At 37.6% G+C, this 14,600-nt stretch overlaps 1 protein-coding gene across 3 annotated transcripts in view; it reads left to right on the top strand.

Annotated features, from left to right (window-relative positions):
- Nucleotides 1-1,072: 1,072 nt before the first annotated feature.
- The window catches only part of EED (embryonic ectoderm development), a 33,832-nt gene continuing 20,304 nt past the window's right edge, over nt 1,073-14,600 (top strand). For 2 of the 3 annotated variants that reach the window (XM_090265762.1, XM_090265761.1), the window contains exons 1-5: nt 1,417-1,604; nt 8,237-8,389; nt 10,430-10,522; nt 12,865-12,930; nt 14,397-14,522. In XM_090265762.1, coding sequence (XP_090121888.1) covers nt 1,491-1,604; nt 8,237-8,389; nt 10,430-10,522; nt 12,865-12,930; nt 14,397-14,522 — 552 coding nt within the window. In that variant the 5' untranslated portion in view covers nt 1,417-1,490. Of the gene's footprint in view, nt 1,605-8,236; nt 8,390-10,429; nt 10,523-12,864; nt 12,931-14,396; nt 14,523-14,600 lie in introns of all 3 variants that reach the window. The other variant, XM_090265760.1, reaches the window with a different exon arrangement.

Below are 14,600 nucleotides of genomic sequence, written 5' to 3'. Positions count from 1 at the left end.
CTATACTGGTTATCCATTGGGCGGTGTAATGAGGTGTATAAGAGAAAATATTTGTATCCAGTAGTTCCACACGAAAGTTTAGGTCCCTTCCTATCTCATTTTTACAGATGAGGACGAGTCCCCTCAAAATAAGTAGTTACAACCAAGTCCTAAAAAAAGAGGGTCTGTGCATAGCTGTCATTATTTTCCTTGTTGCTCTTTCGGTTTTGTGGCTTCATGATTATGTAACAAATCCACTGGGCTCACCAATGTATTTGGCATGTCAATCACCTAAATATGGTAACACTGCCAGAGGTAAACATTTTGGTCAAGTGTAATAAGTTTTGTTGCCTCCCCCTAAAATTTTACTGTATCTGATGTGCCAAAAAAGAGTATCTGTTGTTTAAGTCTCAGTCTCATACGAAGTTGGAGAGAACCATTGGTTTTGGGGCGTTGGAGTTGTCCAGGGCCTTGATAATGCTTTATTTAACAGTTGAAAAGAGCACTTTAGGCTGTAAAGTATCAGGGGTCTAAAATCATTATTTTAGGATATTCCTACTCAAACCTTACCCAATATTGGCACCAATTGGGTGAGGCTAATCATACATCGCAATAAATTCATCAAGATTTAGGACGCATCTATTAACTATGATTTGGTACCGCTTTGAAACCCAACCAGAGCTACTGAAACCAGATGAAGACAACCTAGTTCAGCAAACAAGACTTCTTAGAGGAGGGGCTTCAAGGAGGCGGGTCTGGGTAACCCAGCGCGAGAATACGCCCCGGCACATGCGTACTTCTTAGCCGGTAACTTCCATTTGCTAAATGGGGGAGGCAAGTGAAAAGCAGTTCACAGTTTTTGAATTTATGTTCTTTACCAAAAATTAAATTCTGAACAGTATCGTGAATAATTTGAGAGCCTTACCCTCCGAGTTCAAAATTAAGAACATTTGGCATACACCGCTAACTCAAAAGATTACTTCTCGTATCTTCCCCGTCCCCTGGGAAATCGGTGGTCTAGTCCATTCCATAGACTTTCGAGTCCTTGCAGCGGGTCGTTCATCGAAGGATTGGACTAATTGCGAGTGAAACGTCTTTGGAAGGAGGAAGGGGGTGAGGGACCATCCCTTTCAGTTCCGCCTTTCCTTTATCGAGGCGGTAGTGGGGACGGGGGACATAGAAAATACTGCCCTCGAAAGCCAACGGAGCACACCACTCCGTGCAAACTGCCGGGAGGGCGGCGGGAAAAGGGCAAGACGGGAGTAAGGAGAGGGAAGAAGCCAGGAAGCCGCGCAGGAGGGCGCGCGGGAGCGCGCCCCTTTTTCAGCAGTGTGGCGGGGTCGCACGCACGCCCGCCTCGGCGGCTGGGCGCGGTTTGCGACAGTGGGGGAAGCGGTGGAAGTGGCGGCGGGAGTAGCAACTTTGCGGCAAGCTCCGGCCGGGCTTGCTTGACGGCGGTGTGGCGGAGGCCCCGCCCTAGGCGGCAGGAACCTGGAGGGAGGCGGAGGAATATGTCCGAGAGGGAAGTGTCTACAGCCCCGGCGGGAGCAGACATGCCTGCGGCCAAGAAGCAGAAGCTGAGCAGCGATGAGAACAGCAACCCGGACCTCTCTGGAGACGAGAATGTAAGTGGAGCCCTAAGCAGTCCGGATGGGACTCTGTAATGAAAGTTTTAAATTCTTTTTGAACTGTAGGAGCGGGGGCGGGCGGGAGGCTGTTGGGGGAGGGAGAGGTGTCACCCTCTACCCAGGAAAACGCGGGCGTGGAGGAGAAAATCGAACTTGTCTTACGGGGATTTTGAGCTGGGGCCCAGAGCAAGCAGGAACTTGGCGGAGAGTGCGGTGGGTGGAGGGTCTGAGGGGCTGCTCCGATCCTTTTTGCGTGGATGGGGCGTGTTTGGGCCTTTGGGAGATTTGGGGGAGAGTGCGGAGCTGAGATTCCAGTTGTTTAAAAGGCAAGTTAGAGGTTTTTCTGATGAAGTTGGAAGGAGAGGCCAGCGAGTGTTATGGACTGTTTTAAAGGAATTTAGAGACTGTCACTTCTAGACCCTTACAGACAGCTGGATGGGAAGAGTAGTTCTTAAGGGGTTTCGGGGACTCTTAAAAGGGATTTTGTGTCTACTGCTCTGTCCGTGGGGACGGGGCATGCCGGACCCCGTCAGTCAGTTTTTCTTAAGGAGGAGTCGAACTGAGAGGGGTCGCCTTCTGACTTGCCGGGAGGGGGTGGGGGAGGACCACCCTTCAGGAAGGAATGGGAAGGGAAAGTTAATCTTTTGAAAGTTGTTACTAAGGTGACGGGGACAGTCTGGAAGGTTTTAGGTAATGGTGGTAGAGGTAACTGTCTTTAGATGGAGGCTCATGGCCTCCCAAGTGTTTGGTGTTTTGGAATTAGATTAAAAAAAAAACAATAGAACAGCTGTGAAATGGATGTTGTTACTCTAGTCCCAACTGTTTAGGTGAGATGCCAGTAATAACTGAAGTGATATTAATTGTTTGTTTCGTGTTTTAATATATCCAATAAAGTCAGCAAAATGTCTTGACAGTTCAAAGACAGTAAGTACTCCAAAACGTGAATACCTGTTCATAATATATGGCAATAACATCTGAATACCTTTAAAAATCTTTCAAGTGTTACTGGGAGTGGTGTGAGTTCTTCATTTTCTCTCACTTTGGTTAGTTTTAGGACTAAATATAACATCTTACTCATCCATTTCTTAAATTCTACATCTCCCTGTTCTATTGATTGGTGTTTATATATGGCATGTGTCGTGACCAAAATTTTCACTGAAGAGATAGGAGAAGAACTCACTGTAGAGTCAAGGCATATATTTAGGGGATTGTCAGTTTGTGGAATTTGGACTTGAAATTTCTGGAAAGCTTACGATATGAATGGTATTTTAAATCCTTTTTTCTGTTTATTCTTTCCAATCTTATATATATACTATAAAAATAACATATTTTACTTTTTCACTCCAGTCCTTGGAGTCTGTTTTATTTTTGCCTTTTCTTAAATTTCTTTAGGCAGATTAGGTTAGTAATAGGAACACAGAATGGATCCATTTGTTAAATTAAAATCTTCACTCTACTAGTTACTGGTTGCTTTACCTTTAGCAAGGTACTTTACCTAGCTGCTTCAGTTTCTTATCTTAAGAATGGAGATAATAATGGTAGTTACCTTCAGGGGCATTTGTAAGGATTAAGTGAAATAGTTTAAATGCTTTAAAAAACCTGCCTAATAGTAAGTACTATTCAAGTGTTATTTAATTACTATTACTTATTTTGTGACTAGAGAGTATATACTTATGTTTCTGACCCTTCCGAATACTCAATAATACGGCAGAAATGTAATGAAAGTATTCATAATTTATACAGAAAAATGTCAGGAGACCAAATAAATAGAAAGCTTGCTTTTTAAAGACTCTTAGAGAATATATTTGATGCACATAAAGCTGTTCACAACCAAATGATTGGATTAAGCCACTGTTATGCTTCCTTCATCTGGATGGGGACTGTCACCTTTTTATCTTTTTTTTTAAAGATTTTATTTATTTATTTTTAGAGTGAGGGGGAGGGAGGGAAAAAGAGAAGGAAACAAACATCAGTGTGTGGTTGCCTCTCTTGCACGCCCCCAGCTGAGGACCTGGCCTGCAACCCAGGCATGTGCTCTGACTGGGAATTAAACCAGCGACCGCAGGCCGGCACTTAATCCACTGAGCCACACCAGCCAGGGCAGAGTAACATTTTTAAATGTATAAAATACAATGAAAAGGATACAAACAAAATTAATAATAAAAATTTTTAAATGTTATGAAAATGTTGAGATTTGTTTTAATAAGTTATTTTTCTAATCTTTTAAATTTTTAAGTAAATATTTTAAAATCAAAATACGAACTTTTTTCTGTCACAAATACTATTAGTATTATTCTGTCTACCATGCTTGTTTTTGATGGATTTCTCACTTCATTTAAAAAAAAATTAGTTTATTGGGGTGACATTGGTTAATAAAAATCATAAAGGTTTCAAGTGTACAACTCAAATATCTGTACACTTCATTGTGAGCCTATCGCAGCTCTTTCTGTGTCCCTTTATTGCCTCTTTGCCCCCTACTTCTCCCGCTTCCCTCTGGCTATTGTAACACTGTTGCCTGTGTTTGTTACAAGTTCTTTTGCTTAAGTGTTTCTTTTTTCTTTTCTTTTTTTTTTTTTTTAGTTAATCTTTATTGTACTTTTTTCCATTATCATTTAGTCCTCTTATACCTCCCTCCCCCCAGCAATCACCACACTGTTGTCCATGTGTTTAAGTGCTTCTTTATTAGCACGTTAAGTAACCAGATGTAGCAGCAGGCCTGATAGTAATGATGGGCATACACAGTTTTTTGAGATCTACAACAACTATAATGTGATTTAACAATACATACCTGATTTCCATTGGTGAGAATTACAGCTAAAGTAACAGCAGCACATATATTACCTGCCTGTAATAGAAGGAAAGGATAAATTTCAGATAAAGATGGTAAAAATGAAAATGCCTCTAGGCCATTTCAGTTCGCGAGCCTCCTTTGGCTCATCCAAGGACATAGGTTAAGGGAAAGCAGTAAAAAGGAAGGGAGTAGGGAACCCTATGAAAATGAGGGAACGCTAACAAGGGCAGTGGTTTTACTCTGAGGGAGCTGAGTAATGAATGACAAGAAAGCTAAAAGCAAATGGAGAAAGAATGGTGTTTCTGAGTTGGAATTAAGGTAGCTTGAGCAGTTGCTGCTGAAGATTTTATTTATTTAGAGAGAGGGGAAGGAAGACACAGAAAGAGATGGAGTGAATCATCCATGTGAGAGAGAAACATTGCACACCCCTGACATGGGACTTGGCCCATCCTGGCCAGCAGTCCAGGCATGTGCCCTGACCAGGAATTGAACTTGCGATCTTTTGTTTTGTGGGACGATGCCCAACCAACCCACTGAGCCACACCAGTCAGGGCTAGAATTTTTTAATTTTATATTTTGAGGTATGATTGACATAACATTAATTTCAGGTATACAACATAATGATTTGATATTTGTATACTGTGTGAAATGATCACAATATGTACCTGCCATTTTTCTGAACTTTTTACTATCATGTGACTACAGAGTAGTTAGCTTCTGGGAGAGAACTAATGGGTGCCTGATAGTATCAGGGCTGAATCTGGAGATTTGTCTTTTGCTGAAGTAACTTGTGGCAAGATTAAGGGACAAATTACTCCATTTTGGGGGGTAAATGAAGATGAGAGTGCTGTTATCTGCTGCACAGTATCATTCTATACCTTGAGGAAGGGCTGAGGTGGAAATCAGCCTGTATATGTATTAGACACTCAGTAAAGGTTTAATTTAAAGATAAAATGAAAGAGTTGCATTTCCTTTTGGTTCTATCTTGATTTGCCTTTGGGGAAGATGGGTAAATTAAGTGGTCAAAAGTAAAGAAAGAGTAAATTGGTACAACCATTTTGAAAAACTTTTAAGCTCAGTAATTTGTAAAATTTTTTAAGTTTATTTTCAGAGCGAGGGGAAGAGAGGGAGAGAAACATCGATTGGTTGCCTCTCACACACCCCCAACTGGTGACCTAGCCCTCAGCCCAGGCATGTGCCCTGACTGGAATTGAACCAGTGACCCTTTGATTCGTGGGTTGGCACTCAGTCCACTGAGCCACACCAGCCAGGGCTCAGATAGTGATTTTAAAAATCAGTAAATACAAATAATAATATTTGAAATATGTCTTCAAGATGTTAGGAGAAGAAATGTATTATTGGTTTTGGTATTTGATATAAAGCTAAATGAGTCGTTAACACATTTGATTACATTTTAATGGTACATTAAACTAAAAAGCTGGGGGGAAAAGTTAAGGGAAAATAAAAGCAACTTGCCCTGTTACTGACAGTGTTTTGTGTGGCTTCTTGATTAGCAGGTTTATTTCATTTCTCTAGTGTTAAGAGATAATTTTCAGAGAAAGGTAAGAAACTCCATTTTTAAAAAACTGTTGTTTAGAGAGAGGAAGGGAGAGAGAGAGGGAGAAACATTGATTTTGTTTGTTCTACTTATTTATGCATTCATCGGTTGATTCCTGTATCTGCTCTGACCAGGGATCGAACCTGCAACCTTGGCATATTGGGTCGATGTTCTAACCCCCTGAGTGACCTGGCCAGGGCAACATGTTAGACATTTTCTTTTATTCACATGAGGGAACTGGGCAAGTGCAAGTCAAGCACTACAAATATATAAGGATTAAAGCAATGTTGAGGTGAAATTCCAAATGGAGACAAACACTTTTTTCAGAGTGGCAGGGAAGCCATTTTCAACCTCTGCCATTAGAATTTGCACTTCTGGTTATTTACAACTTGAAAAAGAGATGGGAGGTTGTTCAAAGGCAACTAAGAGGGCTACAATCTGGTAACAAGGAAGAATATACTATAGATAATGCATAGTTTTCCATGGAAACCCAAAATTGTTTTCTATGCTAGATTTTAACTGTGTAAATACAACTGAAAAGTGGGTAGAAATTGGGAGAGAGAAAAATGGTAATTTCAGCTTAGGAATTGAACTTTAAATTTTTACTTTTTTATATCTCTATAAAGGCTGATTATATTTACATCAAATTACAATTCAAGTTTTTATTGAACACTTACTGTGTGCCATCTCTCCACTTCATTCCTTTTTCTTTCACCCCAGATAATCAGTGTATTCCATAATAACTATTTAAAAAGCATGTCATTTCAGGAGGAACCATTTGCAGTTTTGAAAATCACCTCCAAGGACTACTGTATACCTTTTTGTTTTTAAGTGAATTTTTATATACTTTTTGCCACTCCAGTTAATTTTAACCTTTACAATATAAAACCAGCTTTAGGAAGCAATAATTTAAAAAATACCCCCTAAGGCAATCGTTTCTAGACTGTGTTCTCAGATGTTAATAGCCATTCTGTGAAAAAAGGCTTCCTCTGGAATGTGTTTAGTAACTACTGCCCTAAGGTGATAGGTTTAAATAAATCTCTGTTCCTAAGAACACTTTGGAATACATAATCAAAGGAGGTAGTGAAATCTTCTGAGATTAGTAGGGCATTAATATACCTTGTGAACGGAAGATTAGGTATAAACTCGGTGAGTTTTTAAGGTTTTCTGCTGCCATTCCTACATTTGGAAGGACTACTTTATACAGTTTATGGAGTTCTAACATACAGGATGGAGCAAGTAGGTTTACAGTTGAGTACTATGTGAAACAGTTTATTCTTGTACCATTATTATTTTTTTCTTTTTTTTTCAAAGATGTTATGTATTTTCAGGGAGACGGGAAGAGAGGGAGAAAGAGGGAAAGAAACATCAAGTCGTTTGCCTCTTGTACACCCCCAACTGGGGACCTGGCCCACAATCCAGGCATGTGCCCTGATAGGAAACAGAACTGGCAACCTTTCGGTTCCCGGGTCAGCGCTCAATCCACTGAGCCACACCAGCCAGCGCCTTATATCATTATTAATTATTGTATTATTTTCCATAAGAAGAACTGTAAACCTACTTTATTATTTTATTATTTTATAATTATTTTCGAGCTATGAGTCAAATTTCATTGTACAGGATATTAGTGCTTTAAAAAATTCTCAATGCTTGTATTATCAATAAGCATAATTGGAATGATAATAGGATTTTCAGAAACTACATCTAAAGTAGGAAGTAATAATACTACAGCCTCAGATGGCCACTCCACTTCCCCAATGCTCAGAACTGAGCAACAGTTAAGTAAATATATTATGAAGTATAAAATATATTAGAAATTGTAAGACATGCAGTTAAGTCAGATTTAGGAGTCAGTCCTGGGTGTGAGCCCCAACAACCCTAACATGTAAAAAACTTCTTAGGCATTTTCTTTTTGGTTGCTTTTCTTTTTGTATTTAGTTCTGTTTTCTTGTTTTTTTTTATTTTCTAATTAGGCTCTCTGACACTTCTTATCTAATAGTATCTTCTGTGAAGAGCTATGAAGGACCATTGTGTTATTTAAGGGCTGTGTTATTACCGTTTTTCTGATTTGCTTTTTTTGTTTATATTTTGGCTGAAATAGCAAATATCCACAAATCATAATGTATAGCTGGTTTGTTTTTTATCCTTTGGAGATAGGAATAAAATTTTCTATTATTTGCTGAATTTATTATTTCTTCAGTAGCTGCCCAGTAAAAAGTCATTTGCTACCAAAGTACAGTATTACTGTTTTATGTAATTTTTTTGAATTTATGCTTACAGGATGATGCTGTCAGTATAGAAAGTGGTACAAACACTGAACGCCCTGATACACCTACAAATACACCAAATGCGCCTGGAAGAAAAAGTTGGGGGAAGGGAAAATGGAAGTCAAAGAAATGCAAATATTCTTTTAAATGTGTAAATAGTCTCAAGGTATGTTCAGAAAGACAAATCCTGTTGGCTGAATGCTTAGGCTGCAGAATTATTTCTTTAGTGGTAAACATTTTTAGGCTGAAGATACTGTCAAGTTAAAAACATTTTTAAATTGTAGTACTTTGATATCTTGACTTTGTAGTGCAGACTGCATAGTTATTATAATCCATTCCACATTTGTTTAGCTTTTTTTGTTTTGTCTTAAATGGTTAAAACACAAGCCAGGTACCTGTTACTAAAAAGAACTCATTAACTTTGCGCCAGCATAAATTGAAACAGATGTCTTAGTTTCCACAGTTTAAAAAAATTAACTTTTTGTTTTATTTGTAATTGTTTTCAAAGAAAAAGGTATAAGATTTAAAATTGTTTTTAATTTTTTATTGATATAAGTAAGAAAGGGAGAGAGAAATATCAATTTTTTCCACTTTTTTTTTTTTTTTTTTTAAGATTTATTTGTTTTTAGAGAGAGGGGAAGGGGATGGAGGGGAATACATTGACGTGCCAGAGAAGCATTGATTTGTTGATCAGTTTCCTCTTGCAGGCACCCAACCTTGGACCTGGCCCACAACCCAGGCATGTGCCCTGACTGAGAATCAAACCATGATCATTCGGTTTGCTGTTTACCCATTCTACTGAGCCACGCCAGTCAGGACTGTTAGTCCATTTATTTACGCATTTATTGTTGCTTCTTGTATGTGCCCTGACTGGGGATCAAACCCTCAGCCTTGGCTTATCTGGACAGCGCTCTAATGGAGCTACCCAGCCAGGGCCCTCAACATTTTTTTGAGTATTCAGTATTTATAGAAAACAAGTAGTTGGGTTTATTTAAGTTAGTGCTTCCTCAATAGTATTTTTTATTTACAAAAGGGATTACTGGTATTTATTGAAAATGTTTTTCTTTACATATATTCATTTTTGTTTTAAATTTGGGATTATTGTCTTTATGGCAAACAGAAATATGCATTACATTATCTTATACATATGTAAGTGGAAACCTTTTCCAAATATCTAAATATACTTTCAGGTAAAGTCTTCAGAAAGCATAAGGAACTATGGCTATATGCAAATTAGCTTTCTCTGTGTGTAGCAAAATTCATTGTTCAGTGTGTCAAATTATACTCTCTTAATAACTGTGAACAAAAGTGAATACTTGTTTTTTATAAACAACCTTGTAGCCAGCCTCTCCTGGTAACTGAAGGTATAGTCCGTGGTCTTCTCTGGTCTCCACTGTTCAGTCACCAAATTTGTTTATTACAAAAGTTGGCATGTTTTTCTTTTAGGGCTCAAATTTACCGTTATTTATTTTAAATGTTTCTATAGCACTAACAGAAAGCAGTGATTTGAGTGGAGTCTGATATGCTTTATTTTACAAGGGAAAAATTGAACCTAATAAAGTTTAGTGAGTGCTAGAGAAGCTGTAGCAACTCTTAATTAGGTCATTTGTTAGTTTCCAATTTCAGAAAAATTAATTGTGTCCTTAAGTTTTGAGAAATGCATCTGCCACAATTATCCAGTTGTTTTGATTTAGAAAAATATGGTTGAATATAAGAAAATAGAAGGCAAATATCAAAATATTTTCATTGATCAGTGCTTATTACCTAACTTCTGATTTCAGTCTTTGATTATTATAAATTTTATCATACACCAATATTTTAAAACGTGAAAGCTAGACAAATAGGTATCTTTTTTTTTTTTTTTAATACTTACTTTAGAGAGAGGGTAAGGGATGGAGAAAGAGAGGGAGAGAAATATGCATTTGTGGTTGTCTCTTGTGTGCCCCCAACTGGGAAACCTGGCCCACAACCCAGGCATGTACCCTGACTGGGAATGAAACCGGCAACCCTTTGTTTTACAGGCCGGTGCTCAATCCACTGAGCTACCCTAGCCAGGGCCAAATAGGTATCTTTTTAGAGTCAAAAGTCAGTTTAGGTATTATATACAAAACAGTGACTTCCATTTTGGAAAAATATTATAAGGGGAATGATCAGTTTACCATTTTTTTTTCTAAAATATTTTTTTTATTTCATGATCATTTTATAGGAAGATCATAATCAACCATTGTTTGGAGTTCAGTTTAACTGGCACAGTAAAGAAGGGGATCCACTAGTCTTTGCAACTGTAGGAAGCAACAGAGTGAGTATTAAGGGATCTGTTTGGTGTTTGGTTTGATTATTACAGTGGATTCTGGTATTAATATAGTAAGTGTAATGATTTTTTTTAAGGGTACTTCTTTTTTAAAAAAAATTTTGATTTCTTGATTTGACAGAGAGAAACAAACAAACATCCACTTTATTTATGCATTCATTGGTTGATTCTTATATGAGCCCTGAGTGGAGACTGAACCTGCAACCTTGGCATACCGGGATGACACTCTAACCAGCTGAACTACCTGGCCAGGGCTTAAGTATAATGATTTTGAGACAAATTTTGTATAGGCAGTTAGATGTTATTATTCCTTTCCATAAAGATGAAGCATTCTAAACATTGTCTAATTAACCTAGTATTCATGACTGAAAATACAGCCTTTTCTTTTTTACATATTACTCCCAATTCACAAAACAGGTTTCTGTTGATATTTTTGTTAATAATTTGTTTCTAGGTAGTTGAAAGAATTGACATTACTGTTTTGGAAGTGATTTTAATAGTTTTTCATTCCAATTTGTACGAGAAGTTGTGATTTCCTAATGCCTCTATATAAAGGCAAAGCATAAATCCGATGAATGTAATAGTTGTTGAAAGAATTTTAATTATTTGCAGTAAACATTTGATTTGTTTTTATTTAAGGAAGCCAATAGTGTCTTGAACTGAGAAAAGTGCATGAAAAAACTATGCGAGGCACATTTTTTAAAAGTAATGCAGTACATTTATTTTTTTTAAAGATTTTATTTATTTTTAGAGAAAGGGAAAAAGAAGGAGAAAGAGAGGGAGAGAAAGATTGATCTGCCTCTTGTATACACCCCAACGGGGACAAGACTCACGACCCAGGTGTGTGCCCTGACCGAGAATTGAACCAGTGACCTGTCGCTTTTCAGTGTGAAGCCCAACCAACTGAGTCACACTGGTCAGGGTGCTAGGCTCATCTTTTTCGTGTAAACCATTATTTAACTTTAGTTGAACCAAGGTCTGAGCATGTGGATTATAAAGATTTATTTATTCATTTCACTTCTAAGTAAGTGGAGAACAGGAGACTTCCAAGTGCTTTCTAGAGTGTCAGGAGTTTTCTGTTAAATTGAAATCACTGCAAGGAAAAATAGTTACAAGTTTTTATTTGGTAACCTTCTGGGTATTCATCAGTACTGTAGTAAGTGTTAGGGTGAATGTTAAGAAATAGACTAATAGACTGGTGTATTCAGAAAAGAAAGTGGAGGAAATGGACTAGTTGGATATGGGTTGAAAACAAATACAAATCATTTTCTATACCTTCAGCTCAAGAGGGAAAGTGAGGTGAATCTGAGACATACTTCCTAAGTTATTTTAGTTGAGTAAAATAAAATTGTATGCTTCTTTAGTAATTGTGCTAAGCTTCTTAAAGAAATAAAAGAACATGATTTTTAACGCATACTTTCCTATTGTCTGTGGTGCATTTTTAATGCAGTTTCTTATTGGCTAATGGCCACTGTAAGGGGAAGGTATCTAGACCAAAAGAGGATGCAGAATGAATAGAATAAAACAGAATTTAGTATAGAGTAATTTACTTATGGGACGATTGGGCCTGAGCAGACAGACTACCTGGTTTTGCACAACTTCTCCGCTAAAAACTCCTGTTTCTATACTGTTTTTATAATACAACTCAGGTACTACTGGTTGACAAGACAGGGACAAAGAATACAGTAGCCCCAGGGCCCATACTTCCTGGTGGTCAATACTGTCAGCAGTTTGTTACTCATCCTGGCCATTACTAACAAAAGTATTATGGTTATACATTAGGGAACACAGATAGCTAGAGGGCTTTCATATGTTATACTAAGGACAGGGAGGTTGGTCAAAGGTCATAGCATGAAAGGACACAGAGATGGAGATGGTTTTTGTTCACATCTATATCTATACACCTATATTTGCTTTTTGCTTTTTTTTAAAGTTGAATTTATTGGGGGAACATTTCTTAGTGTTGGTATTCTGTTCTTCTTAAATTAAAGGAGTTTTTTTTTTTTCTTCTTTCTTCTTCTTTTTTCTTTTTTTAAGAGAGGAAAAGGGAGGGAGAAAAAGAGGGAGAGAAACATTGATCAATTGCCTCTTGTACATGCCTTGACCAGAAACCAAACCCACAACCTAAGCCTGTGCCCTGACCCGGTGACCTTTTGCTTTGCCAGGACTATGCTGAACCGAGGTCACACTGGTCAGGGCTTAAAGGAGCTATTTTAAAACAGTAGTTTGTGTAGTATCTTAAAGATACAATTGTGACTAAAATATGTTTAAAAGCTAAAAAATATATTTCTGTGTTTGAGATAAAATTTATTGTATTTTGTTTTCACTAGGTTACTTTATATGAATGTCACTCACAAGGAGAAATCCGGCTATTGCAATCATATGTGGATGCTGATGTATCCTTTCCTGAGTTTTCAATATCTTTGGCTAAAGATATTGACTTTCATGAGTACACTGAAAGTTTACTAAATTAATTAGTTCTCTAAAGTTACACGTATTGTTCTTTCTTAACTAATGTTATTCCTTCACTACCACTGGAGATTTCTGGTATCTAGTTATCTCATTTTCCTAATCCCTAGACATGCATTGTAGGGTAGATATGAGGGAGGATGGTACATGTAGCTGCAGTTGAGTGTTGGAAATTCAGTAATAGACAAATGATAAGAGTAGATAAAACTTCCTGGTCTTTTGTTGTTTTGTTTTGTTTCAGACTATAAGAGAAAGTTAATTTAGAAGGTTACAGAGGTAACAGAAGTGAGCATACTGGGTTGTGTAGGCTCAGGAAACAAGTTACAGAAGCAGGAGGGCCCTTGGCCTGTGGACATGCTCCTTTTTCTTTTTTTTTAAACCTTGCCTAGAATGTAATTTCAGAGTAGTTATATTGATGAGCTTGGGTTGATGAGAAGCTAGGACTGGAAGTCATATCAAGTATTTGATCTACAAGGCCTACAGAGATAAAAATACACAGATCCACTTTGTTTAGGAAACAAAATATTGCAAAACATGAATTCATAAAGAAAAAAATTTAAAAAGCCAAAGGATTAAGTAGAAAAGCTTGATGATAAGATATTTCATCTAGATGGATTTGAAAACTTAGCAAACAAGAAAAGACAAGGACTTTCACCTTCCCTAGATGATATGGAAAGAAGTGACCTATAGCCACATTAGGAAGGTCTCACACAGGAAAAAGTGGAAAACTGAATAGTTAATCATTTTTATCTAGAAGGCACATAGTTAGATGTATTGAGCCAGAGCAAAAGTCTGCAAAGTATAGCACCTGGGGCTGGCCATCTGTTTGTTTTTGTCTTTTTTTTTTTTTTTTTTACGGTTTCATTTTCAGAGAGAGGAGAAAAAGGGAGAAAGAGAGGGAGAGAAACATCAGTGTGTAGTTGCCTCTCCCACGCCCCCAGCTGGGGGACCTGGCCCGCAACCCAGGCATGTGCCTGACTGGGAATTGAACTCGTGGCCCTTTGGTTCGCATGCTGGTGCTCAATCCACTGAGCCACATCAGCCAGGGCTGTTTTTGCTTTTTTTATTGAGGTAATGGGCCACCCACTGTTCCTGTAAATCAAATTTTATTTGGACCGAGCCATGCCCATCCTTTACATACTATCTAGCTGCTTTCAAAACAGAGTGATACAAACAGCTAAATAGTAATAGTTGAGTGGAAGGGACCAGTTTTGTTTGATCATTTGGTATAGATTTTAAACCTAAAAGCTCTATTGTTTAAATCTGGTAGTATAAAGAATAAGAACTTTTATGTCAAAACGTTAGCAGTTCTTTGGAGGATTCCATGTACTATAATCATTGACTTATGTTATTTATCAAAAACAAATTAAATTTCTTAACCAGCATTTCGTAGGCTGATGAAAACTTTTACACTTGTGCATGGACATATGATAGCAATACAAGCCATCCTCTGCTGGCTGTGGCTGGTTCTAGAGGCATAATTAGGATAATTAATCCCATAACAATGCAGTGCATAAAGGTGGGTTTTCTGGTTAAATTGTAGATCTACTTTCTTTTGAATGCATATCTGTGAAAACTAGTCATGTTAAATTTAAAA

The sequence above is a fragment of the Furipterus horrens genome, unplaced genomic scaffold (assembly GCF_987537825.1).
Source record: "Furipterus horrens unplaced genomic scaffold, mFurHor1.1.pri manual_scaffold_2, whole genome shotgun sequence".
NCBI classification, from domain to species: domain Eukaryota; kingdom Metazoa; phylum Chordata; class Mammalia; order Chiroptera; family Furipteridae; genus Furipterus; species Furipterus horrens.
The sequence above is the reverse complement of the archived record's forward strand: the minus strand, read 5'-3'. Positions and strand labels throughout refer to the sequence as shown.